Source organism: Bos javanicus, chromosome 11 (genome assembly GCF_032452875.1).
Source record: "Bos javanicus breed banteng chromosome 11, ARS-OSU_banteng_1.0, whole genome shotgun sequence".
Taxonomy (NCBI): domain Eukaryota; kingdom Metazoa; phylum Chordata; class Mammalia; order Artiodactyla; family Bovidae; genus Bos; species Bos javanicus.
In genome coordinates, this window is record NC_083878.1 from 29,754,091 (window position 1) to 29,779,404 (window position 25,314).

General features: G+C 37.4%; 1 protein-coding gene across 1 annotated transcript in view; it reads left to right on the forward strand.

Annotated features, from left to right (window-relative positions):
* The window catches only part of MSH2 (mutS homolog 2), an 82,194-nt gene extending 61,299 nt beyond the window's left edge, over positions 1-20,895 (forward strand). Inside the window, exons 9-16 of the mRNA XM_061432274.1 lie at positions 5,802-5,925; positions 7,616-7,766; positions 10,096-10,193; positions 13,530-13,775; positions 15,050-15,254; positions 16,659-16,906; positions 18,502-18,677; positions 20,440-20,895. Of these exons, the coding sequence (XP_061288258.1) occupies positions 5,802-5,925; positions 7,616-7,766; positions 10,096-10,193; positions 13,530-13,775; positions 15,050-15,254; positions 16,659-16,906; positions 18,502-18,677; positions 20,440-20,610 (1,419 nt within the window). The 3' untranslated portion in view covers positions 20,611-20,895. The remainder of the gene's footprint in view (positions 1-5,801; positions 5,926-7,615; positions 7,767-10,095; positions 10,194-13,529; positions 13,776-15,049; positions 15,255-16,658; positions 16,907-18,501; positions 18,678-20,439) is intronic.
* Positions 20,896-25,314: the final 4,419 nt, after the last annotated feature.

A 25,314-nucleotide genomic window follows, 5' to 3' on the forward strand; every position in this document is an offset into this window, starting at 1 on the left:
ATGTGAAGAGTTGACTCATTGGAAAAGACTCTGATGCTGGGAGGGATTGGGGGCAGGAGGAGAAGGGTCCGACAGAGGATGAGATGGCTGGATGGCATCACTGACTTGATGGATGTGGGTCTGGGTGAACTCTGGGAGTTGGTGATGGACAGGGAGGCCTGGCGTGCTGCAATTTATGGGGTTGCAAAGTCGGAGACGACTGAGCGACTGAACTGATTGCCTGGAAAATCCCATGGATGGAAGACCTGGTAGGCTACAGTCCATGGGGTCGCAATGAGTAGGACATGACTGAGCGACTTCACTTCACTTATTCTATATATAGTAAAGGCAGGCTTTTGGTCACACGTTGTCAGAGAGGAGATTCTGCCCCCACTTTCCCTTTCCCGGGGCCCAAGCTGCTGGAGGTAGGTTTCTCTAATTGTTACCATTTCTCATGAGGTAAGATTTTTAAAATGGCCCTGTGGCCTGCTTTATGCTGGGCACTGACTCCACTTTGTAGGAGCTCAGGTATCTAGTTTTCTCTTAACTATAAACATATTTGAAAAAAATGCTTGTAATATTTTATCTAGTATTTCTAGGATAGTGGAGTTTTTGCTTTTGTTTTTGAAGATTTCTAGTATCTTCCTTATATTTTTCTTCTCCTCTCTAATTACTTTAATCTCTGTCTTGTGAAATGTCTCTGATTATATCAAGTCTTTTCTTCTATGTCAGTACAGGTAATTCTATTCAACAGTATCTCTTCGCTGTTGTATTGTATTTATTTGTTGTTAAGTCCCTAAGTCATGTCCAACTCTTTACAACTCCATGGACTGCAGCACGCCAGGCTACCATGTCCATCACTATCTCCCAGAATTTGTTCAGACTCAGGTCCATTGAGTCAGTGGTGCCATCCAACTATCTAATTCTCTGTTGCCCTCTTCTCCTGTTGCTCTCAATCTCTAGTATCAGGGTCTTTCCACTGAGTCAGCTCCTTGCATCAGGTGGCCAAAGTACTGGAACTTCAGCTTCAGCATCAGTCCTTCCTGTGAATATTCAGGGTTCATTTCCTTTAGGATTGACTGGTTTGACCTCCTTGCTATCCAAGGGATTCTCAAGAATCTTCTCCAGCACCACAATTCAAAAGCATCAATTCTTTGGCGCTCAGCCTTCTTTATGGTCCGACTCTTACATCCATACACGACTACTGGAGAAACCATAGCTTTGACTCTATGGACCTTTGTCAGCAAAGTGTTGCTTTTTAATATGCTGTCTGGGTTTGTCATAGCTTTTCTTCCAAGGAGCAAGCGTCTTTTAATTTCATGGCTGCAGTCACCATCTATAGTGATTTTGGAGCCCAAGAGAATAAAATCTGCCACTGTTTCCACTTTTTTCCCCCTTCTACTTGCCATGAAGTGATGGGACCTCATGCCGTGATCTTCATTTTTTGAATGTTGAGTTTTAAGCCAGGTTTTAAATTTTATTTGTATATTTATTTTTGTATTATTTGTATTTATTTTTACTTCAGTGATACTGCTAGGATCTGATTTTCCTTTCTTTTTTTTTAAATCTTTTTTCTTGATTTTATTATACCACTTTGCAGTTCTAAGCCTAGGTTTATTTTGTTCTATTAATATTTCCTGTTGTGTAGTCTAGGGTAGTAGCTGTGTGTGTTTATGGTGCTAAGTGGCTGATGATACGAAAACAACTCATAGAAGTCATTGTGTCATGTTTGTTGGAGTACTTCAGTTCTAAGTTAGAACACTTAGTTGGGTGGTATATTTTCTTATCCATTGTTTGGGAGGAGTACAGCATTACCAAAGGGCACTCCATTTGGGGTGTGGCCTAAGACTGTTTAGTAAGTTAGAGGTCAGTCATTACTTTCCCTTGCTTCATTTGGGTCTTCTCTCCAGATTGGGATTATTAAGTGAGCTTTTTCGGGTTTTTTTTTTTACTCACCCGTGGATTACTGGAAGGTGGGAATGAGGATAGGAATTTAGCTTGGCTCAGCATCACTTCCCTAAGTTTGTTGGAAGAAGGCAGTTCTGTAACACTGTCAGTCCACCACTGTAGCATTGATTTTTCCCTTGGAGTCATCATAAGTCTTAGTCCTTGTTTCTAGGTCATCTTCATTGTCTATTTAAATAGCTGTATAATATTCTATTGATGTACCATTGTGCAAATATGCACAAGAAAATGCACTGGTCATAGCAAACACCCTCTTCCAAAAACACAAGAGAAGACTCTACGCATGGACATCACCAGATGGTCAACACCGAAATCAGATTGATTATATTCTTTGCAGCCAAAGATGGAGAAGCTCTATACAGTCAACAAAAACAAGACCGGGAGCTGACTGTGGCTCAGATCATGAACTCCTTATTACCAAATTCAGACTTAAATTGAAGAAAGTAGGGAAAACCACTAGGCCATTCAGGTATGACCTAAATCAAATCCCTTATGATTATACAGTGGAAGTGAGAAATAGATTTAAGGGCCTAGATCTGATAGATAGAGTGCCTGATGAACTATGGAATGAGGTTCATGACCTTGTACAAGAGACAGGGATCAAGACCATCCCCATGGAAAAGAAATGCAAAAAAGCAAAATGGCTGTCTGGGGAGGCCTTACAAATAGCTGTGAAAAGAAGAGAAGCAAAAAGCAAAGGAGAAAAGGAAAGATATAAGCATCTGAATGCAGAGTTCCAAAGAATAACAAGAAGAGATAAGAAAGCCTTCCTCAGCGATCAATGCAAAGAAATAGAGGAAAACAACAGAATGGGATAGACTAGAGATCTCTTCAAGAAAATTAGAGATACCAAGGGAACATTTCATGCAAAGATGGGCTCAATAAAGGACAAAAAGGGTATAGACCTAACAGAAGCAGAAGATATTAAGAAGAGGTGGCAAGAATACACAGAAGAACTGTACAAAAAAGACCTTCACGACCCAGATAATCATGATGGTGTGATCACTCATCTACAGCCAGACATCCTGGAATGTGAAGTCCAGTGGGCCTTAGAAGGCATCACTACAAACAAAGCTAGTGGAGGTGATGGGATTCCAGTTGAGCTATTCCAAATCCTGAAAGATGATGCTGTGAAAGTGCTGCACTCAATATGCCAGCAAATTTGGAAAACTCAGCAGTGGCCACAGGACTGGAAAAGGTCCGTTTTCATTCCAATCCCAAAGAAAGGCAATGCCAAAGAATGCTCAAACTACCACACAATTGCACTCATCTCACACGCTAGTAAAGTAATGCTCAAAATTCTCCAAGCCAGGCTGCAGCAATACGTGAACCGTGAACTTCCAGATGTTCAAGCTGGTTTTAGAAAAGGCAGAGGAACCAGAGATCAAATTGCCAACATCTGCTGGATCACTGAAAAAGGAAGAGAGTTCCAGAAAAACATCTATTTCTGCTTTATTGACTATGCCAAAGCCTTTGACTGTGTGGATCACAATAAACTGTGGAAAATTCTGAAAGAGATGGGAATACCAGACCACCTGACCTGCCTCTTGAGAAATCTGTATGCAGGTCAGGAAGCAACAGTTAGAACTGGACATGGAACAACAGACTAGTTCCAAATAGGAAAAGGAGTACGTCAAGGCTGTATATTGTCACCCTGCTCATTTAACTTAAATGCAGAGTACATCATGAGAACGCTGGGCTAGAAGAAACACAAGCTGGAATCAAGATTGCTGGGAGAAATATCAATAACCTCAGATATGCAGATGACACCCCCCTTATGGCAGAAACTGAAGAGGAACTCAAAAGCCTCTTGATGAAAGTGAAAGTGGAGAGTGAAAAAGTTGGCTTAAAGCTCAACATTCAGAAAACGAAGATCATGGCATCTGGTCCCATCACTTAATGGGAAATAGATGACGAAACAGTGGAAACAGTGTCAGACTTTATTTTTCTGGGCTCCAAAATCACTGCAGATGGCGACTGCAGCCATGAAATTAAAAGACGCTTACTCCTTGGAAGGAAAGTTATGACCAACCTTGATAGCATATTCAAAAGCAGAGACATTTCTTTGCCAACAAAGGTCTGTCTAGTCAAGGCTGGGGTTTTTCCAGTAGTCATGTATGGATGTGAGAGTTGGACTGTGAAGAAGGCTGAGCCCTGAAGAATTGATGCTTTTGAACTGTGGTGTTGGAGAAGACTCTTGAGAGTCCCTTGGACTGCAAGGAGATCCAACCAGTCCATTCTGAAGGAGATCAGCCCTGGGATTTTTTTGGAAAGAATGATGCTAAAGCTGAAACTCCAGAACTTTGGCCACCTCATGCAAAGAGTTGACTCATTGGAAAAGACCCTGATGCTGGGAGGGATTGGGAGCAGCAGGAGAAGGGGATGACACAGGATGACATGGCTGGATGGCATCACTGACTCGATGGACGTGAGTCTGAGTGAACTCCAGGAGTTGGTGATGGACAGGGAGGCCTGGCGTGCTGCCACTCATCGGGTCGCAAAGAGTTAGACACGACTGAGTGACTGAACTGAACTGAACTGAACTGTGCAAATATTGTGATGTTCTATTATTTCCAGGCCTTATAACAGATAAATCTGAGAGATCTTATTCATCCATGTGTTGTTTGCTTCTGTTGCATTATTTCCTTAGATTGAATTTCTAGGAGTAGAATTGCTATGTCAGAGTATAACAAATATCTCTGAGTCTTGTCGCATATTGCTTTTTTTTTGTTTTTTTAAGGTTATAGCAATTTAGATTCTCACCAGAAATGAATGAATATACTAATTTCACTGTAGCCTCATTAGTATTGGGGAATAGGTTTCTTTTTCTTTAAAAAAAAAAAAAAAAGCTGTAGAATAATACCTTAAGGGTGCTTAAATATTCATGCCTTTTATTATTATGGAGCTTTAGCAGTTTTCTGTGACTTTAGATTACTACTTATTTTCTCATCTGTGAGTTGTATATTTTTATACTTGCCCAGTTAATGACTTGATGTTTTTCTCATACATGCAAACGAGTGCCTTTTTAAAAAAGAAAATGTCAACTTTTACATTTTTATATTTTACAAAGCTATTTTTACAAATCTTTTGCCTTTAAAAAAAGTTAGTTTTGTTTGAAATTTAAAATTTTAGTATATGATAAAATCTTTTGTTGGTTTAAATTGAGAAAGTTATTTGATAAATGTTTTATTCTCTTTTTTGATAGTTTTCTGTAATATTTTATTTCCTCATTCTTGTGTTCAATTTTGGTATGTGGAGAAGATATGCTGTGATTAAATGGGTAGTAATTAGGAATTTATATCAGTCTCACATACTGATTTTTTTAAAAATTTCCTCATTTTAGAAAACTGACTCATTTTTGTATGAAATTAGGTCTTTTTAATATGTGTGGATAGACTTCATTCTTTTTTTTAAAAAATAAGTCTTTCAGAATTTTGTCTGTTCAAGTTTTAGTCATTTTGTTTTCTTTCAAAAAAGGATTTCAAGAGCTAACTTTCTGAAATTCCTAAGGTAGATCCTTGGTTTGGGCAAAAACCATTCTGTTACAGTCTTTAAACATTGTTTAGGGAAAAAATATAAATAAAAATAACGTATACTGTTAGTGTTAAAAGCATCATTAGCACTAAGCTGTTTGACATGAATAATTTTTGTGTATCTAGAGGTCTCAGCTCCTAATAAATAGAACTCTTTACATCTGTTAATCAGTAAAAACTCCTTTACAGTTGTGACTGAATAACTTACAGATAGTGAATCATTTAACTCAAAACATTAGTGAATTTTAAATAAGCAAAGAATTACATGACTTCCATCTTTATCCATCACTGATAAAATTTGGCTACTCTTTGTTCTGTTTATAGGTGGAAAACCATGAATTCCTTGTAAAACCTTCATTTGATCCTAACTTGAGTGAATTAAGAGAAATAATGGATGACTTAGAAAAGAAGATGCAGTCAACATTAGTAAGTGCAGCTAGAGATCTAGGTAAGAATGGGTCCTTGAAGGTTTGAATAATTCTTTTGTCTATATAGTATCCACACTGGAGCTAGAAGACACAGTTGATCATGCCACCTCCTTGTTTAAAGTGCCCGTTTTCTACTGTATAAAATTACAGTCACATAAAGTTTACATACAGGATTCTTTACATCTGGGGCCTGGCCTCCCCTTCAGATTCATCTCTTAACCAATTTCTCTAATCCCAGGATGACCGCACATTCCTGCCAAACAAGTCACCCCATATTGCCCTTGCAACATCTTTTAAGTAAGACCTGTCTTAAATGACACTCTTTCTGTAAGCCTAATTCTATTAGGAATAGTTCATTGATTTGGCTTTGGGGTTCCCAAGCACTTCATTAATATCAACTTTAAAAATCACTTGTTTTAAATTCCCTAGCTTATTCCCTATTTTGTCTCACACTGTTTTGTTCTGTCTGGCTCTGAATTTATAAACCTCTTTGTAATGAGCATCTTTGACTTCTATGTTAAATGAGTAAATCTGAGCACATTAGAAGGTCCCGCAGAGCAGTATCACTAGTATATGCCCATATGTGCTCAGTCATGTCTGACTCTTTGCGACCCCGTGGACTATAGTCCACCAGGCTCCTCAGTCCGTGGAATTTTCCAGGCAGAAATAATGGAGGGGGTTGCCATTTCCTTCTCCAGAGGATCTTCCTGACCCAGGGATCAAACCTGCATCTCTTGAGTCTCCTGCGTTGGCAGGCAGATTCTTTACCACTGCGCCACCTGGGAAGCCCCCTGTTGTATATGCCCATACCAACATATATAAAATTAAAAAAAAAAAAAAGTTTCCATGGAGAGTTCATATATGAACTTGATCCTAGATTTAATCTTTGACTTGAAGGATATTGAAATCCACCCTCCTCATCTTATAGATCTCTGCGTGTTCTCTTTATGTGTCTCCTCCCTGGTCAGGTGAGATCGGTCTTCAGTTGTTTGCTGTTTCTAGTACTCCATAGTCATGCTTTAGCAAATACATTTATTTATCTTAAGTTTTAAGGTACTATCTCTCCCTTCTGATTTGGGGTCTAAAGATCACATTGATGAATGAATGAGGAGAGGACAAGGGTAAAAATTAAAAAATCTTAGGTGCATAGTCTAGCTGATTCATCATTGCCTTTTTTGTGATGCTCCCTACACTTAACAGAGTACACGGACTAGTGTTTTCTAGAGCTTCGTTGTCAATCTCAGAGTCTCACATTTTTCTTTGGAAAGTATATTTGTTTTCTTTAATTATATTCTATATTAGTTCCAGGGAAAGGCTTTGGTTAACTAAAGAACCTTCAGCAGAACTCTTCAAGGGTAACAACCATACCTTACCTATCCTCGTGCCCATAGCATCTGAAACACTGAGCTACCCCACTGCTGGTGCCCTGGGACCTTGGATGGGTTTACACAGCACGGGCTCCACATCACAGGCTAACATTAAAAGGGGGGTTTAAATATTTTGTAGATATCCTTAATTCATGTAGTTTTTTGAGTTAAGTGGGATGTGCATCTTTCCCAGTCGGATAGTATAAATAATTTCCAGTATGCTGTCATGTAAACAATAAAAGTATATTTTTCACTATTTAGATTTAAGTATTCTGAACACTTACATTTAAAAAGGCTGTACATGTCTATGACATACTCTTTCTTTTTTTTCCTGATCATGAAGGCTTAGATCCTGGCAAACAGATTAAACTGGATTCCAGCACACAGTTTGGCTATTATTTCCGAGTAACATGCAAGGAAGAAAAAGTCCTTCGTAATAATAAAAATTTCAGTACAGTAGATATCCAGAAGAATGGTGTTAAATTTACAAACAGGTTTGTAAGCCTATGTTAAATTAAATCTTTACTAGTTCCATAAACTATTCTCTGATGAAATGTGAATGTTGCATGATAAGGAAGTTTTATTTTATTTCTTGATACAAGGCATAAAATAAGATTGAAGCTTTTTTTTTCCTTATGAGAGGAAGGTATCCTAATGCTACTTGTTGAATAATTCAGCTTTTCCTCATTCACTGAAGTGGCACTTTGGGTTTAAGATTATTCTTTCACATATCTCTCTTTATCTTTTTATCAATATGAAATAGATTATATTACATTTTTTTTGTATTTGCATATCTGTTAGAGTTAGTTCCCTTCATATCTCTATTAGTTATTTTCATGTTTATTTTTTCTAAGAAAGTTTTGTTATTCTTCTGGTATATCAGTTGATGTGTCATTTAGTTTAGGGAGATGCTACCAACTTTAATGAGGCCATTCATTTAGACTATAAGTTTTTTTTTTTTAAATAATGTTAATGTTGGAAAAAATCTTAGTAGTTTTTTACGTGTTTTCTCTTGCTTATGTTAGGAAGCTCCTGAGGCAAATTACTTATTAGTGAAAAAGAATTATTTAAAAATAAAGTAACTGGGAGAGTAAGGGCATGATCCTTTCTCTTCTGTATTATTTTAGAACTTACGGCCAGCCTTACTCCCGCCCTTCTTGGGTATTCTTTGTATTTCCAGTTAGCTTTTGTATATACGCCCCTCTTTTATCCATTTATTTAGTGTTTTTGAGTGTCTGTTACATGCAGACATTATTCTAGGTGTTCAGACAACCTAGTTATGAAAAACGGTGTGTCTGTTTAGTTTGTTTCTCATACAGCCCTCTGAGATAAATAGCACAGGTCATAGTTCTCACCTTTAGACGGAGAAACTGAAACTCCAGTTCCCCAGGACTGGACAACTAGTAATAGAGGATATCAGACCTAGATCTTCTGTTACTAGATTTATTAGTTGCTATTTCTTGATCACACTATATCCCTGATTCAAGAAATTTATACGTTATAACTGACCAGTAAGTGATTTGAAGATGATATAACCCCCCAAAAGTTCTGTCTTACCTAAGCCAAAATAGAACTATAAGAAGTTGAACTGAATGACAACAGTGGTTCCAAAAGTTGTGAAAAGTTCATTTGTTTATTTGTTCATTGATTTGTGTCAGCAAGTTGAATGCTTGCCATGGGTCTGACTTTGTGATCATATAATTGTCCTTAAAAACCTCTGATGTCTGTCATCAGGAAAAATATAAAATCTGTACCATAACCTATACAATCTGATCCCTGCCCACACCTTTCTCTCTGGCAGCTCTTCATTTCACACAGCAATCTCTCACTTTTTAGTATCTTTGCTTCTCTCTTTTTTCCTTTAATTCTTTCCACTTGCCTGTTTCACAGTAGTCTTTTAGTGCTCCTCTACTGCTCTTGAGCTGTATATGTGTGTTATGCCATTGGCCGACAGCATCATGTTCACAGTTACTGCCTTGATTGACTAATATTTTCCTCCTTCTTGTAAGTACTTCACCTCTTTCTTGAATCTGCTGTAAGCCCCTCACCTTGTTTTTTTGTGTTTTAACTTAATTCCCTTCCTTTGATATCAGTGAATATTTTTTCTCTATTCTCATTTTTCTTCTTCATTTTTTGTTTTAACCTATAATTTTTATTTTCCCTTTAAACCACTCAGTAGAATTGTTTTCAAAACATTTTCCTTACTTTGACAACTTTGAGTATGAAAAGACAGTTTCCTACGGTAATAAGAGAAACTGTGTGGAGTGTGTGTGTGTGTTGTTGTTTAATTGGGGTAGTTGATTATTTGTCTTTCTCTGACTTATTTCTCTAAGCATAATATTCTTTAGATCCATTCACATTTCTGCAAGTGGTTCATTATTTTTAATGGCTGAGTAATATACACACACACCACACCTTTATCCATTCATATGTTGATGGGCAGTTGATTTGCTTCCATATCTTGGGTGTTGTAAATAGTGCTGCTTGTGTGTGTATTTTAAAAGTGAAGATGGCCTCTGTCCTAATAGGGATGAAGACTACATTTAAATATTTTAGAAAAGATTACAGATCAGAATTTTACTCAAGGGAATAATTTTTATAGCAAGAATTGTGCCAGTGGGCCATTACAAACAGCATAAATGTTAATACACTGAATTCCAGTCACATCCACCCCTAATGAGTTGCCCATTTTCTACTGATGTTTCCATTTTAATTATTGTTTTGATGCTTTATAGGATAATACTCCAGATATATTTCAGAGGTAGTGCACATTACCTCCAGTGGATGTTTTAATACTTCTAATACCATTATCTTGATTTGCAGTAAACTGACTTCTCTCAATGAAGAGTACACCAAAAATAAAACTGAATATGAGGAAGCCCAGAATGCCATTGTTAAAGAAATTGTCAATATTTCTTCAGGTAAATTTAATAGCACCAATACATTAGATGTTTGGAAAATGACCTGGATTTTGGTAACAGTAGTAATATTGGGCTGTTTGAAGAGTGGGTTTTTTGTTTTTGTTTTTTAAAGCTGCTGCACACTATGACTGTTGTGTTAAGAAGCTTCCTCTGAAGGAATGCATGCTGTGTTGCATTAGGAAAATTAACTGGAAGCTGCTCTCGTACCTAGAAAGATGAGCTAGTGCAGGCTAAGGAATGGGAATATTCTGCAATATTCTGTAAAACAAAGACAGACAGAAAAGCACAAAACTTGTAGTTGTAACAAGGAAAAGAAACACTAGGGACTATAAGGCACTAATACCTTAGATGTAGGAGCTCATGCTCTAGGTTATGGAAATAAAGCAAATAGAAATTATATAGGCAGCAAGCTTTTTTGAGTTCTGCGTGCCATTTCATAGATTTTCAGTCTGTTCTTGAGGACACCTGTTAGAAACGATTGTCTTTTTTTTTTTTTTTTCCGGCCATGTGGTATGGCTTGTGGTATCTTAATTCCCTGAACAGGGATTGAACCAAGGCCACAGCAGTTAGAAGTACTGAATCCCATCCACTGGACTGCCAGGGAGCTCCCAAGATGATTGTCATATAATTGAAAGGACAGCCTGACTTGGCTCTATGATACTGCCCTTAGCATGGAATGAATGTATATAGCACAGGGTAGGTGGTGATGTGTTAAGCTGGAAGTCTTTGCCTATCATCATGTGTGTGTATTGAGCATAACCTTTATTGTGCCTTAAAAAAAAACACACCAAAGAATTAACCTTAGCCAAGTGATCAAGGTTGACATTGCCAATGACAAATGACATTATGTGTTTCTTGATGTGATGTCAAGGAAAAGATATGATATCACCCGTGTACAGGCATACCTCATTGTACTCACAGGTAATGTCTTATTTTGTCTTGTCTTACAAATTGAGGGTTTATGGCAACTCTGCCTTGTCAGATGATGGTTAGCATTCTTTAGCAATGTATAGTGTAAATATAACTTCTATATGCACTGTGAAACCAAAACATTTGTGTGACTCGCTTTATTGTGATATTCCTTTTATTGCAGTGGTCTGGAACTGAACCTGCAATATCTCCAGGATAGGCCTGTAGTGTTCCTGACCAAAAAAAAGTTTAACCTGAATAGTAACAAGAAGAAAAATGTTGGATAAATTTAGATCGTGGGACAAACTTTTTAAGGCCTGCACTCTTTAAAAATTTCAGTGTCAGGACTTGCCAGTGATTAAGGCTCCAAGCTTCCAGTGCAGGAGGGCAAGGTTTCTATCCCTGGTCAGGGAACTAAGTTCTCATGTGCCATGCAGCTTGGCCAAAACATAACAGACAAAAAGCATGTCAGGTTCATGGAAGCAAAGAAGAAATTGGCAGATTGTGTTCCAGATTAAAGGAGACTTAAAGTGACAGGATAGTCAAAGACATGAGGATGATCCTTGATTGAATCTGGGACTAGGGGTTGGACCTGGAGACTAGCTATAAAGGACACCATTAAGACAAATTGGCAAAGTTTAATATAAGATAATAAGGTATTGGTGTCATACTTCTTGGGTTGTATTGTGATTAAGTAGGAGGATGTCCTCCTACTTGTTCTCAGGATATGGGTACTGAATTATTTAGGACTACTAAGTCATTTAAAAAGTATAAGCATGTATAGTTTTGTAAATTGTTTTACTGTTATGAATTTTTATAGTAAATCAGAAAGAAACCTAACACTTTTAAAGGGTTTTATTATACCTTATATTTGTGTTGAGATGAATGAGATCTGTAATTACATTTTTGTTTGGTGTTAATCAGATCACTGTAGCATGGTGATCTTCTTCTAGCTGAATTATGTTCCTTCCTAGATGACACTTGTAAGGACCCTAAAAATACACTGCGTAAATTCAAACTGGAAGTCTTCCCCCAAAATAATATTAACTAATATTCGTTAAGCACCTAGTAGGTTAAAGCTGTTAGATTTTAACATTTGAAAAGAAGGTTTTGTATTGGGAGTCACCTTGAATTGAAATGAAATCTCTTCTTGGTCTAATATACACATTGTAAACTATCTTTATTAAAAATATAATAGATCATTTTTCTAATTTTCTCTCTTATTCTTAAACCAGAAAAGGTGATACTGTTAAGAACCAGTTGATGTGAGATACCAAATACAGACTCTTGATTGAGAGGCTTGTTTTCTTTTATTATAAACCTATTCATGTTAGTATGTTAGAAGTTTTGTGAGAATTATATAAGTACTCCACTGATATTTAAGTAATTCTCAAAGGTTCCTATTGCTGTATGGTAGGGTAATGAGAACTCTCCCCTTCCCCCCTGTTTTATATGTTAGATAAAACAGGAATAAATTTTAAAGTGAAACATTAAGAATTATTTGTATTTGGCCATTTATACATGAATTTTTATATTCTCACTTTTATGGGGGATAAGGCAGTCAAAGATGAATCGGATTTCCTGTATTTGATTAAGCTCATAATGTTGTATTTTCTAAAATGAGATGGTGTTCTCTGGAATGGCTCTTAAGGCTCTGGACACGTTGATACCCACGTGATAGTTCCACGTGACCCAGGGGCCTGTTACACCAACCCCTCCAACCTATTAAAATTTTAGAATCTGTTCTAAAAATTTGGCCCCTTTTTATTGGCTAATCATGCTTTCTCTAGCATGTGTGAGGGACTGTTTAATGTATGTAATAACTTTTAGTTTTACTGCTGTAGCAGAGTAGAATCTTGTTGAAAGTGTTTTAAGTGACAATTATGGATCTAAGTTTATGCTAAAACTTAATTGCAAGGCAGGAAAAAACCTCAAGTAACAATCTTGACAGCCCCATTATATCTTATTACCTGGTGTTTGCAGGTTTCTTAGGATAATTGTGAAATGCCATCCTGGTTTCAGGCTCTTAAAATTTAGAACTGTGCCTCGCCCTGCTTTTCTTACTTGCAATATATCATGAAAGTGCTCCCATGAAAACTTTTTCTTATTTTTTTTTTTTAAACCTCTGCCTCAATTCTTTATATAAGCAGCCATGTGCTTTTGTATTTTAATGGATTTTGGTAAGGGGTTTTTGAAATCTGTTGATAGTAGGGAGAAAAATGTGACAAGACATTTTAACCTCTTGTTGAATTTTAGGTGTTCCTTTCACGTTTAGTTATAGCAGAAACCTCTGTTAATTTTTTTTAAGTATATAAATTAGGAAGTGGATTTTGAATTCACAAATGGAATCAGGTTGAATTTATTCTTAAAGCTGCTTCTCTGCATTTTTTCTTATTCCGTCTTCCTGTGTACTCTGTTTTTTCATAGGCTACGTAGAACCGATGCAGACACTCAACGATGTGTTAGCTCAGCTGGATGCTGTTGTCAGCTTTGCTCATGTGTCCGATGCAGCACCTGTTCCATATGTACGGCCGGTCATTTTGGAAAAAGGACGAGGCAGAATTACACTGAAAGCATCCAGACATGCTTGTGTGGAAGTTCAAGATGAAGTCGCATTTATTCCTAATGATGTTCACTTTGAAAAAGATAAACAGATGTTCCACATCATTACTGGTAGAAATCTTGTTTATGGGCTTTTGGGGAATAGTGTTTCCCTTTGTTTATGTTGGAGCAGATGGTTATTTTAGGTTGATGCAGAAAATCCTAGTCGTTGATGGTAGAAAAAGAATGTTTTTTCATACTAGTTAGTAATATATTAATAACATGTGAGTGAATGAATATATGAATGAATAAGAATGAAACTGCTATTCCAGAGGTTCAGTGCATTTCAAAATAAACATCTCTTCATCCTCAAAGTGCACCTTTGGGCCAGACCTTTTCAGTAGTGAAGTCATTGAAGGTCAAGCAGAATTAGCTGCTGGAATGACTTCAGCTCAGGATAGCAGTTCTTTTAAAGACACAATACTATATTCATGTGAAACTAAAAAAAGTAGATTTGTGTGTAGACCAATGTAGCAGGTCTCAGACTAAAGCATTTTGAGAGATCTTAACCAGATTCTAGAAAACAGAAGTGTTAGAGTGCGGGGGTGGTAGGAGTCTTTGGGTAAATGTGTTTGGGAAGCAGTCAGTGATTATATTTTATTCCCCTAATTCGATTTTTGAGTTGTTCGTATAACTTAACCCATCATCTCCAGCCTTTTTGGCACCAGGGACCAGTTTCATGGAAGACAATTTTCCCACGGACCAGGGTGGGGGAAGGGATGGTTTGGGGGCGATTCAAGCCCAGTACCGTTATGGTATGCTTTATTTCTGTTGTTACATCGGCTCCACCTCAGATTATCAGGCATTAGTTTCCGGAGGTTGGGGACCCATGGTCTAACCCATTAATTGGTAAATTTCACATTTTCCAAAAGTAGGTCATGTCCTTGGGTTTTAGTGTGGAGTTTACGTGATTTGAAGGATTTGATCACACTGATTCATTCTCTACTAGACCCATTATTAATGAATTAATAGTGTTTAGTTAATTAATCAGTTAGGCCAGTACTGCTTTCCTGAATGTCATAAAGTTATCCTACAGGCAGCTGTGTGAGCTGTGGGGCAGTACCTATATGGTCTTCCTAGACCATAGTCAGATTACAGATGAGATATATTTTTCATGGGTTCTTTTGAAGAAGGGCACGGCATAGGTTTGTCTGAAGAGAAAATGGCATTGTTGCAGGGACTAGTGTAAGGCGGGGACTTTGTTCATGCCTTTGGGCAGCCTGTGGTCTGCTTTTCGTATGTTGTATCACGAGAGAGTCATCAATGTGCAGCTTGGGACTAATAGTCAATTATTATTAGCAAAAATAAGTTAATAATCTTGCTTATTGATATAATTTGTTTTATAGGTCCCAATATGGGAGGGAAATCAACATATATTCGCCAGACTGGGGTGGTAGTTCTCATGGCCCAGATCGGGTGTTTTGTGCCATGTGAGTGGGCAGAAGTGTCCATTGTGGACTGCATCTTGGCCCGGGTAGGGGCTGGTGACAGTCAGTTGAAAGGAGTCTCCACATTTATGGCTGAAATGTTAGAAACTGCTTCTATTCTCAGGTGAGTACAGTTCCCAGTCTCCTGAAAGTGGAAGTGGATGTCTCTGTCCTTTGATACATTTGCAATCTTTTATTTAGTTTAATAGTTTTCCTGTGAGCTTTATGTACTTTATGTTATCATTTTTTTTTTAACTCTTTGTTTATTTATTTTTCTGTGTTGGGTCTTAGTTGCCATGAGGAATCTTCCCATATGAGGGATCAAACCTGCGTCCCCTGTATTGCAAGGTGGATTCCTTACTGCTGGGCAACCAGGGAAGTCCCACTTTATATTATAAAAGGGTGATGGTTATGGAAAGCTTCTTTTATTATTTTTTGGCTATACCATGTGGCATGAGGAATCTTCCCATATGAGGGATCAAACCTGCGTCCCCTGCATTGCAAGGTGGATTCCTTACTGCTGGGCAACCAGGGAAGTCCCACTTTATATTATAAAAGGGTGATGGTTGTGGAAAGCTTCTTTTATTATTTTTTGGCTATACCATGTGGCATGCGGGGTCTTTGTTCCCCAGCCCAGGATAAAACCCGTGCCCCCTGCAGTAGAAGCACAGTCTTAACCTCTAGACCACCCGGGAAGGCCCATCTTTGATTTGTCGAGTTGTCTTCTTAAGGTTTCCAGTGGCTGTTCACCTTATGAGTCTCTCCACTGTCATGCTTTTGCTTACACTGTTCACACTGCCTGAACACACTTCCTTCCTTGCTGTTTACCAAGTCCTTTTCTAATCTTTACATGCCTTTAACAGAAATTCTACTTCTTTGATGACTTTCTTTGTCTCATGTGCCTAAGGTCACAAGTGTTTCTTCAGACTCTATGACATGCCTGTAATTTATTAGCTTTTTATTTTAGAGGTTATGAAATCTCTTGTCTTTATTTTATTTTTAGGTGCGTCCTTGTAGACAGGGAGGCTGTGCCTTCTGTTTCTTGGAGTCTTCTGAAGTACTCTGCATATAGTAGATCCTTAATAAATTATGTATTGATTATTCTTTGTGGGGAATTATAAAAGCAGTACAGGCTTCTGTATAGTAATTGGTAAAGTTCCCCTTCTTACATTTGGTTAAAGAGAAAAGAAAATGCTAGTATGTGGTGTTGGCAGGGTTGTAGCAGGCACATAGAGATGTATGTGACCGTCAGCCATGTATGTGAGGGTATCACCACACCCTTGTCCCATGTTCTTTGGTTGTTTTTTTTTAAATCTTGACTGATTTGATTGCCAAGAAATGCTTTATCTGGAAATTCTTAGATGAGCTAGTGGGATTGGTAATTTAAAAAATGCTTATTCACCATTTGTTTCCTTTTATAATCTGTTAATGCTTGTGGCACACTTTCTCATTGTATTGCCTAATTTTTTTTTTCTTGTGTTACCACATGCTGCGTCATGGGGAATTTTCATGTAATCATGTGTTTCAGGTCTGCAACCAAAGATTCCTTAATAATCATAGATGAGCTGGGAAGAGGAACCTCTACCTATGATGGATTTGGATTAGCGTGGGCTATATCCGAGTACATTGCAACAAAGATCGGTGCTTTTTGCATGTTTGCAACCCATTTTCATGAACTTACAGCCTTGGCCAATCAGATACCAACTGTTAATAATCTACATGTCACAGCACTGACTACTGAGGAGACTTTAACTATGCTTTATCAGGTGAAGAAAGGTGAGCACATTCCACTGGTGTAGTGTAAATTCAGCGTTCCTACCCTTGGAATCATTGGTAATTGCCTTATTCTACAGTAGGGTGAATTGTTGAAGTTTGATCTGTAAAACGTTTACCTCTTTACGGTGTAGGGACAGGGACATGGGTACATTATTTACATTTCTATGTCTCATAATAGAACCATTCATTTTAAGCAGTCACCAAAAACATGATCTATACTCTGAACATCATCAGGGATTTTATACTACCTCTCAGGTCACCATGTTTTCTTGTCAAATTAGCTGTGGTGGTGGTTTAATCACTAAGTTGTGTCCAATTTTTACAGCCCCATGGCCTGTAGCCTGCCAGGCTCCTCTCTCCATGGGATTTCCCAGGCAAGAATGCTGGAGTGGGTTGCCATTTCCTACTCCTTTTTATATAAACAGCTTAAAGTTGGGGTTTCCAGAGATCTTGAAATTGTTGGTAGTTACAACTTAAATTGTTGGTATTTCAACCTTTCAGAAAAGTTTGTTGTTAGTGGGTCTGGCAGCTAATCAGGTGACTGCATTGATAAGATTAACATACTATAAAGTTTTTATTGCTCTAACATTTCATTAGACATCAGAATAGCTTTTTTAGATGGCTTTTTTATTTTCCACAAACATGTTTTTTCTGTTATCTGTTGGTTGCATATAAATAAGGTACTATTTTTAATTCTTTTTTGCTTATGTTTGTAGGAATCCTTTTGAGTTACTATTTGCATCATTATTGTTGATAGAGAATATAGATACTCTTGGTTAGACCTGGCATATAGCATGAAGTTGAGGTTTGGGTTTTAAAAAGTGTTTGTGTGATAAAGAAATGGGTTCAAAATATTGAAAAAGATCAGGTGAAGATAGGAACAGGTTTGTCCTTCACTGTGGATGTTTATCAAACACTTGCTTCCATTTTATTTTTGTTTCTCTAAGTTGTGTAAAATATCCAGCTCCAGAATGCTTGGGATGTCTACTAGGCCAAAAGAAAATTTACAGTTGAGGCAAAAATGGGAGCTCCATGATAACACTGTGAGCATCGTTGATACTAAACATTTGGAAGGAATATCTTAAGTCAGTTTATTTTCTACCCACAGGGGTAAAGATAACATGCCTAGTCGGTAAACTTACTGGTCTACATTTGGGTCCAAAGTTTCATTGTCATATGAAGTATATTTTGAATTAAATGTTGCTCCTAATTAGAGACACTTTATATTTATCTGTCTTTTTTTCCATAGTACTTTAGTTCCTCCCTTTTGAAATAAGAAAACCTCAGAGATATTGTGTTGATTAATCTTCAGATTCAGTTATTTGTCTAGACCTTTGAGGATTATCTATCAAGCCTTTTTTCTCTGTTTTTATAATTTTTCCTACTACATTTGTCAAGGATAAAATATAGTGCTGTACTGCCAAGTCATAATCACTTTTCATTGGAGGCTTAATTAAAATTTCTTTAAGTTACTCTGAAACATTTGGCTAATGCATTTGAAAAATGCAAGATTAAGTTTCCTGATGACACAGTGAGAAAAATAAATTCCATTTACATACATTGCCCTCTCTTCCTACTCCCCAAATTTCTTGTAGGTGTCTGTGATCAAAGTTTTGGGATTCATGTTGCTGAGCTTGCTAATTTTCCCAGGCATGTAATAGAGTGTGCTAAACAGAAAGCCCTGGAGTTGGAGGAATTTCAGAATATTGGGAAACCACAGGAATGTGATGAAATGGAACCAGCAGCAAAGAGATGCTATCTGGAAAGAGAGGTTTGTCAGATTGTTCTTGTAGTTATTTTTTCCCCTGTATGATTCTTTTTAATTATTGATCATTCATTATTGGTTTCTACTAACATTTCTTTGCATGGCAACGAATCCATCTCTATCATTTTGGTTTCACCACTACACACATCTGCACAATCAAAAGATATCATTTCAAGTACCAGATTTCAAAAGTAGGAGGATAGGAATATTAGTGTAGGTTTAAAATATGTAATTCAGAGGAGTTATAAAAGTCCACACACATCTTTGATTACCTATAAACAAATAGATCAAGTCCAGTTAAATTACATATTTACTCAAATGCTTACTAGTTAAGATGATAAATAAACAGCTCCTGCCCTCCAGTTGTTTAGAAACTAGTTGGGAACGTAGTAATAGTGACCATGTCATAGAGAATGTGACAGGTGTTTACTCAGGAAAGCTGTCTTGGGCAGGCTTTTCAGTTCTTGTGGGAGAAGTGGATCTTAAGTTGGACCTTCTGAGTGGTGGGTGAAATTGAGGTGTTCACGCAGAAAGGTATAAGCATTTATTTGCCCAGTGTATTTTTAAAAAATTAAAGGACTATTATTCATAGTTTTCCATAATAACAAAAGAATCTTAATTTACTTCTGGCAGCATTTACTGTGATAATGCATTGTGACAACTTCTTGGCACATTGTTAGCTTTTACTCAGTGAAATTTTTGTTCTTATTTGGATAGATGTTACAATAACAGATGATGGGTATGGTTTTTGAAGATTTTATCTGTTGTGTCTATACAAGCAGGAGAAATGTATTATAACTTGTTAATAGTTTTACCTAGGGAAGATTGCCATTCTGGATGTGAAATGGTCTTAGTATCAGCACCACAGCTATCCACGATCCAGGATTAGGTAGACTCCTTTATGTAATTGGTTCCAATTAGAACAGAAATCATGTACTTTTGATAACGTTACTTAAAATGAACTTTTTAAAAATTCTTAAGGGAGACATATAACATAGAATTATCAATGTTACTCAGTCTAGATTTTACTCTATTGGGGGGAAAGGCACTTGTTATTTAACAGAGATGTAGTTCTTTATCTTCTCATTTGGGTTATCTACCTTTCACCTTAAGGTATATATGGCCAACTGGCTCACTGGTAGCGGACTTTAGTTCCGTTTCAAACGTAGTGATAAACATTATACCTTTTGCCAGGCACTGTTCTTAGCACTGTGCACATCCTAACTCTAATTCTCACAGCAGCCCTGTGTTGCTCATAATATTATTGTCCCTATTTTATGGATGAGGAATATGTGTTAAGGAATTTCCCCATGGTTCACACAGCAAGTAACAACCATGTTCTTTAGAACGGCAATAACTAGGCAGTAAAATAAAGAAGAAACATCCCGTGTGTGTGTGTGTGTATGATTACTAAATTTTCAGTGAATGTTTATGCCTCACCGTATTTGTAAACCTTGAGTTCTTTTTTTCCCCAGTAGGCTAAGTTATGTATCAATTACAAAACCTGAGGGGTTTGGAAACTACTAAAATATTCAGCCCCTTTGTCATTAGCAGCTGAAAATACCCTTTTAATAACTTGCTATGAAGAAATACAGTCAACTGAGGGCTTTGCTATAAATTCTAAATGGTGTGCACTTTAAAGAATGTTTAAATATTGGGTGGTATGTTTAGATTGAAATTGTAATGAAACAAGTCATTACTATTTAATGTGACTTTTAGAAAAGTCATTTTTAAAAGACTAATAAAATGTTCACATGTTTTTTTTCAGCAAGGTGAAAAAATTATTCAAGAGTTTCTATCCAAGGTAAAGCAAGTGCCCTTTACTGAAATGTCAGAAGAAAGCATCACAAGAAAGTTAAAACAGCTAAAAGCTGAGGTGATCGCAAAGAATAATAGTTTTGTAAATGAAATCATTTCCCGAATAAAGGTAACTGCGTGAGTAAATTCTGCTAATGGAATGAAGATAATATTGATAAGCTATTGTTTGTAACGCTTTTGTATTGTTTTATATTAACCCCTTTTCCATACTGTTGGTAATTGATGCCCATGGGGTATCAAATTAGTAAAATATTTAGTATACTTTGTGCTCCCTGAGTATATTTTCAAAAATCTTTATTTTGAAAAATGAAAGCTGTAACTGAGGAATACCTAAATGGACACGGGCAATAGTAGGCGATATGTTGAATATTATAAATAAAATCATGTATTAGTTTTTAGAATTTGATATGTGTTGTATTTCTTTGTAATAAGACTTTTACACATTTTTCCATATTCTTGAATGGTAAGAAACAAGTAGCCTAGAGACTTGTAAGAAAGTAAGGGATCCTAAAGCTGGAAGGAACTCATGGGACTCATTTCCAGGGGTTCCGCAGTGTCCATCTGTTGGTAGGAGCCACGTTGGCTGCTTGCACATTAGCTAAGGAACTTAGAAATCCAGAGTCCTGGTGTGATCCTCCATCCCATCTGGCATTCTCCCACCCCCAGTCTGTGATGAGACTTAGAAACCTGGATTTAAAAACTCTTTCAGATTGAACCCTGATTTGATGGAGAGGTTAATAAGAGTCTAATGGCTGGTCCTGCTGAATGCAGGAAGGACAGCCTTTTTAATAAAAGGTGATAGGATGATAGGGTAATTCATACAGGAACAAAATGAAATTGGATCTGTATTCCATATCATATATAAAAATCAACTCCAGTGAATTTTTTCTACCTAAATGTATATAGCAGCACTACCAAGTTTTTTATGTTGTAATTCTATTGAAAATGATACAGGGAAATATTTTATGACTATTTGGGAAATATGAAAATGGCTTTGGAAAGGATTTCTTAAGTCAAATACCGTCTTAAGTTTGACACACTTAGCTATATTGAAATTGGGAAATTATTTTCATTAAAAGGTACCACAAAGTGAAAAGACTAAGGTGAGTATTGAACAACGTGAGGGTTAGGGACAGTGACCGCCCGCCCCATGCAGTTGAAAATCCACATAAGACTTTACAGTCCCTCCATATCCACAGTTGTGCCTCCATAGATTCAGCCAACTGTGTATCATATGGTATTGCAGTACGTATTGAAAAAAATCCAAGTATAAACAGACCCACACAGTTCAAATCAGTGTTGTTCAAGGGTCAGCTGTAGATCCATAATGGAGAACATATTGGTACCACATAAAATATCAAAGAATCTGTATCCAGAGTATATAAAGAACTATAAAAATCACTAAACAGATATGACTCAATACCTCCCATTAACAAAAAGACAGCCCAGCTAAAAGGCAAAGATCTGAATAGATAATTTTCCAAGGAAGATATGCAATGGCCAATAAGCACATGAAAAGATGCAAAATGTTATCAGGGAAGTACACACTAAAACCACAGTGAGCTACCACTGCTGCTGCTAAGTCACTTCAGTCGTGTCCGACTCTGTGTGACCCCATAGACGGCAGCCCACCAGGCTCCCCTGTCCTTGGGATTCTCCAGGCAAGAACGCTGGAGTGGGTTGCCAATTCTTTCTCCAATGCATGAAAGTGAAAAGTGAAAGGGAAGTCGCTCAGTCGTGCTACCACTAGGATAGCTAAAATCAGGCCAGATAAACAGTGTTGATGAGGATGTGGGGAGATTGGAACTCTCCTGCACTGCTGTGAAAGGGTAAAATGGTGTAGTCACTTTTGGAAAACAGTTTTTCCTCTAACAGTTAAAAGTTACCAGATGACCCAGGATTTCCATTTCTAGGTATATATCTAAGAAAAACATGTCTGCACAAAAACTTGTACACAAATGCTAATAGCAGAGTTATTTATAATAGCTAAAAAGTAGAAAGTACGCAAGTGTCCATCAATGGATTAATGAATGGCTATACAAAATGTAGGATATCCATACAATAGACTATTAATTGACTATAAAAGGAATGAAGGACTGATACATGCTAAAGCTAAGATGAGCCTTGGAAACATTAGTGAAGAAGCCAGTCTCAAGAGCCTACATAATAAGTGATTCAGTTCATGTGAAAGTCTGGAATAGGGAAAGCTGTAGAAACAAAAGTATTAATATAGATTAGCATAGAACTCGGAGAAGGCAATGGCACCCCACTCCAGCACTCTTGCCTGGAAAATCCCAGGGACGGGGAGCCTGGTAGGCTGCAGTCCATGAGGTCGCTAAGAGTCGGACACGACTGAGCAACTTCACTTTCACTTTTCACTTTCATGCATTGGAGAAGGAAATGGCAACCCACTCCAGTGTTCTTGCCTGGAGAATCCCAGGGACCGGGGAGCCTGGTGGGAGGCTATCTTTGGGGTTGCACAGAGTTGGACATGACTGAAGTGACGCAGCAGCAGCAGCATAGAACTGGTGGAGAAGGAAATGGCAACCCACTCCAGTATTCTTGCCTAGAGAATCCCAGGGACAGAGGAGCCTGGTGGGCTGCCATCTATGGGTTCTCACAAAGTCGGACACGACTGAAGTGACTTAGCATGCATGCGTGCATTGCAGAAGGAAATGGCAACCCACTCCAGTATTCTTGCCTGGAGAATCCCAGGGACAGAGGAGCCTGGTGGGCTTCCGTCTACGGGGTCGCAAAGAGTCAGACACGACTGATGCGACTTAGCAGCAGCAGTAGCAGCAGCATAGAACTGGGGGGCTGGGAATGGATGGCTAGGGAGGTGACAGCTTAAAGATAAGAGGTTTCTTTTTGAGATGAAAATGTTCTAAGTGGTGATGTTGCATATATCTGTGAATATGTCTAAAAACCATTGAATCATATGCTTTAAATGGGTGCATTGTATGATGTCAATTATATCTCAATAAAACCTTTTTTAAGTTTAAAATTTTGCATTGAAGTATAGTTGATTTACAGTGTTGTGTTTGTTCCTAGAGTACAGCATAGTGATTCATTATACATATATGTGGGTTCTGCTTCATAGTCTTTTCCATTATGACTTATTACAGGGTATTTCATTTACTTCCCTGTTACATACAGTAGGATCTTATTTGTCAATTTTACATATAGCAGCTTGTAATTTTCACTCCCTCATCCCCTTTCTCCTTTGATAACCATGTTTGTTTTCTGTGTCTGTGAGTCTGTTTCTGTTTTATACAAAGTTTATTACATTTTAGATTTTACATACAAATGATATCATGGTATTTACCTTTGACTTCACTTAGTATGATAATCTCTAGGTCCATCCATGTTGCTGCAAAGGGCATTATTTCGTTTTTTATGGCTGAGTAATATTCCATTGTATATATATGTACCACATTTTCTTTATTCATTCGTCTGTTGGTGGATGCATGTTGCTTCCATGTCTTGGTTATTGTAAATAGTGCTTCAGTGAACATTTGGGTGCATCTAAGTTTTCAAATTATAGTTTTCTCTGGATACGTGCCCAGGAGTGGGATTGCTGGATCATATGGCAAATCTATTTTTAGTTTTTTAAGGAACATCCATACTGTTTTCCATAATGGGTGCACCAGTTTACATTCCCACCAACCCTTTCTCCAGTAACACTCATTTTAAAAGAAGTTCTGGCACTTTACCCAAGAGGAAATCTAAATGATCCATATACATGAAAAAATCTTCAATCACTAGTCAGAAAAATGAAGATGAAAACTATTCCAGGTTACACCCTCCCAACTCCATTCTCCTCACCAGACTGATAATCCTTTAAAATGTGACAGTACCAATTATTGATAAGGATGTGGCACAACACTGCTAGTGAGAATAATTATCTAGTTAAGTAGAAAATTTGCATGTGACCCAGCAGTTCTATTCCTCGGTGCATACTCTGTACAAGAGATGCTTGTACATATTGTGCAGTGATAGGTATATTGTGATAGACCCAAACTGGAAATAAGCCAGCTGTGAAAACAAACTACAGCTACACAAAATAAAATAAATGGAATCTTTAAAACAGTAAGCAAAAGAAATGACAGATAACAAGTAATACAGTTTTTCTCCCAATCATACGAAGTTGAAAACTATTAATAGATAGAATACCTTTTAATGGTGCACTTAAGGGGGTGAGACCGAAGAAGAGCAAGGATGTGACTGTGTAAGTCTGGAGAGTGGTTGGGGATGCTGATGGGAAGGGGCTTCTAGAGGACTTCTGAGGTGCTATCGTGTTCTGTTTTTTGACCTGTTTTTTGTTCTGTTTTTTGACCTGTTTTTTGAGTGGTGGTTATACAGGCGCTTGCTTTATGATTATTGCCAAGCTATGCAATTATGTGTTAAGCACTTTATGTTTGATATGAGAACACACGAAAATTTAATACCAATAAGCCCTTTAAAATGTTCATCTTAATTTACCATGCTGTTACTCATCATCATTGATAATTTGAAGTGAGTGACATCAGTTTTTCTTTTATGGCTATCAAATGCTTGGAGAGAAGGCAGACTTACAGAGAAAAGCTTTAGATGTGTACATTTTTATTGGTCTACAAAATGTTGTGGCTACTTACAAGTGGAGGACTTTTTGATACAATTCAAAAGGCAGTTTTTAAATTCCAGTGAAACATTTCATCCCTTGGTTAGCTGTGATCAGGTGTTCTTAGGTTGCTGCACAGAAGAGCGTGTATAAAATGGAAATCAGCCTATGGTTTTAGTTGTGAGGGCTACAGGAAATGGGGTGAGGGGTGAGGTGTTGATTCTA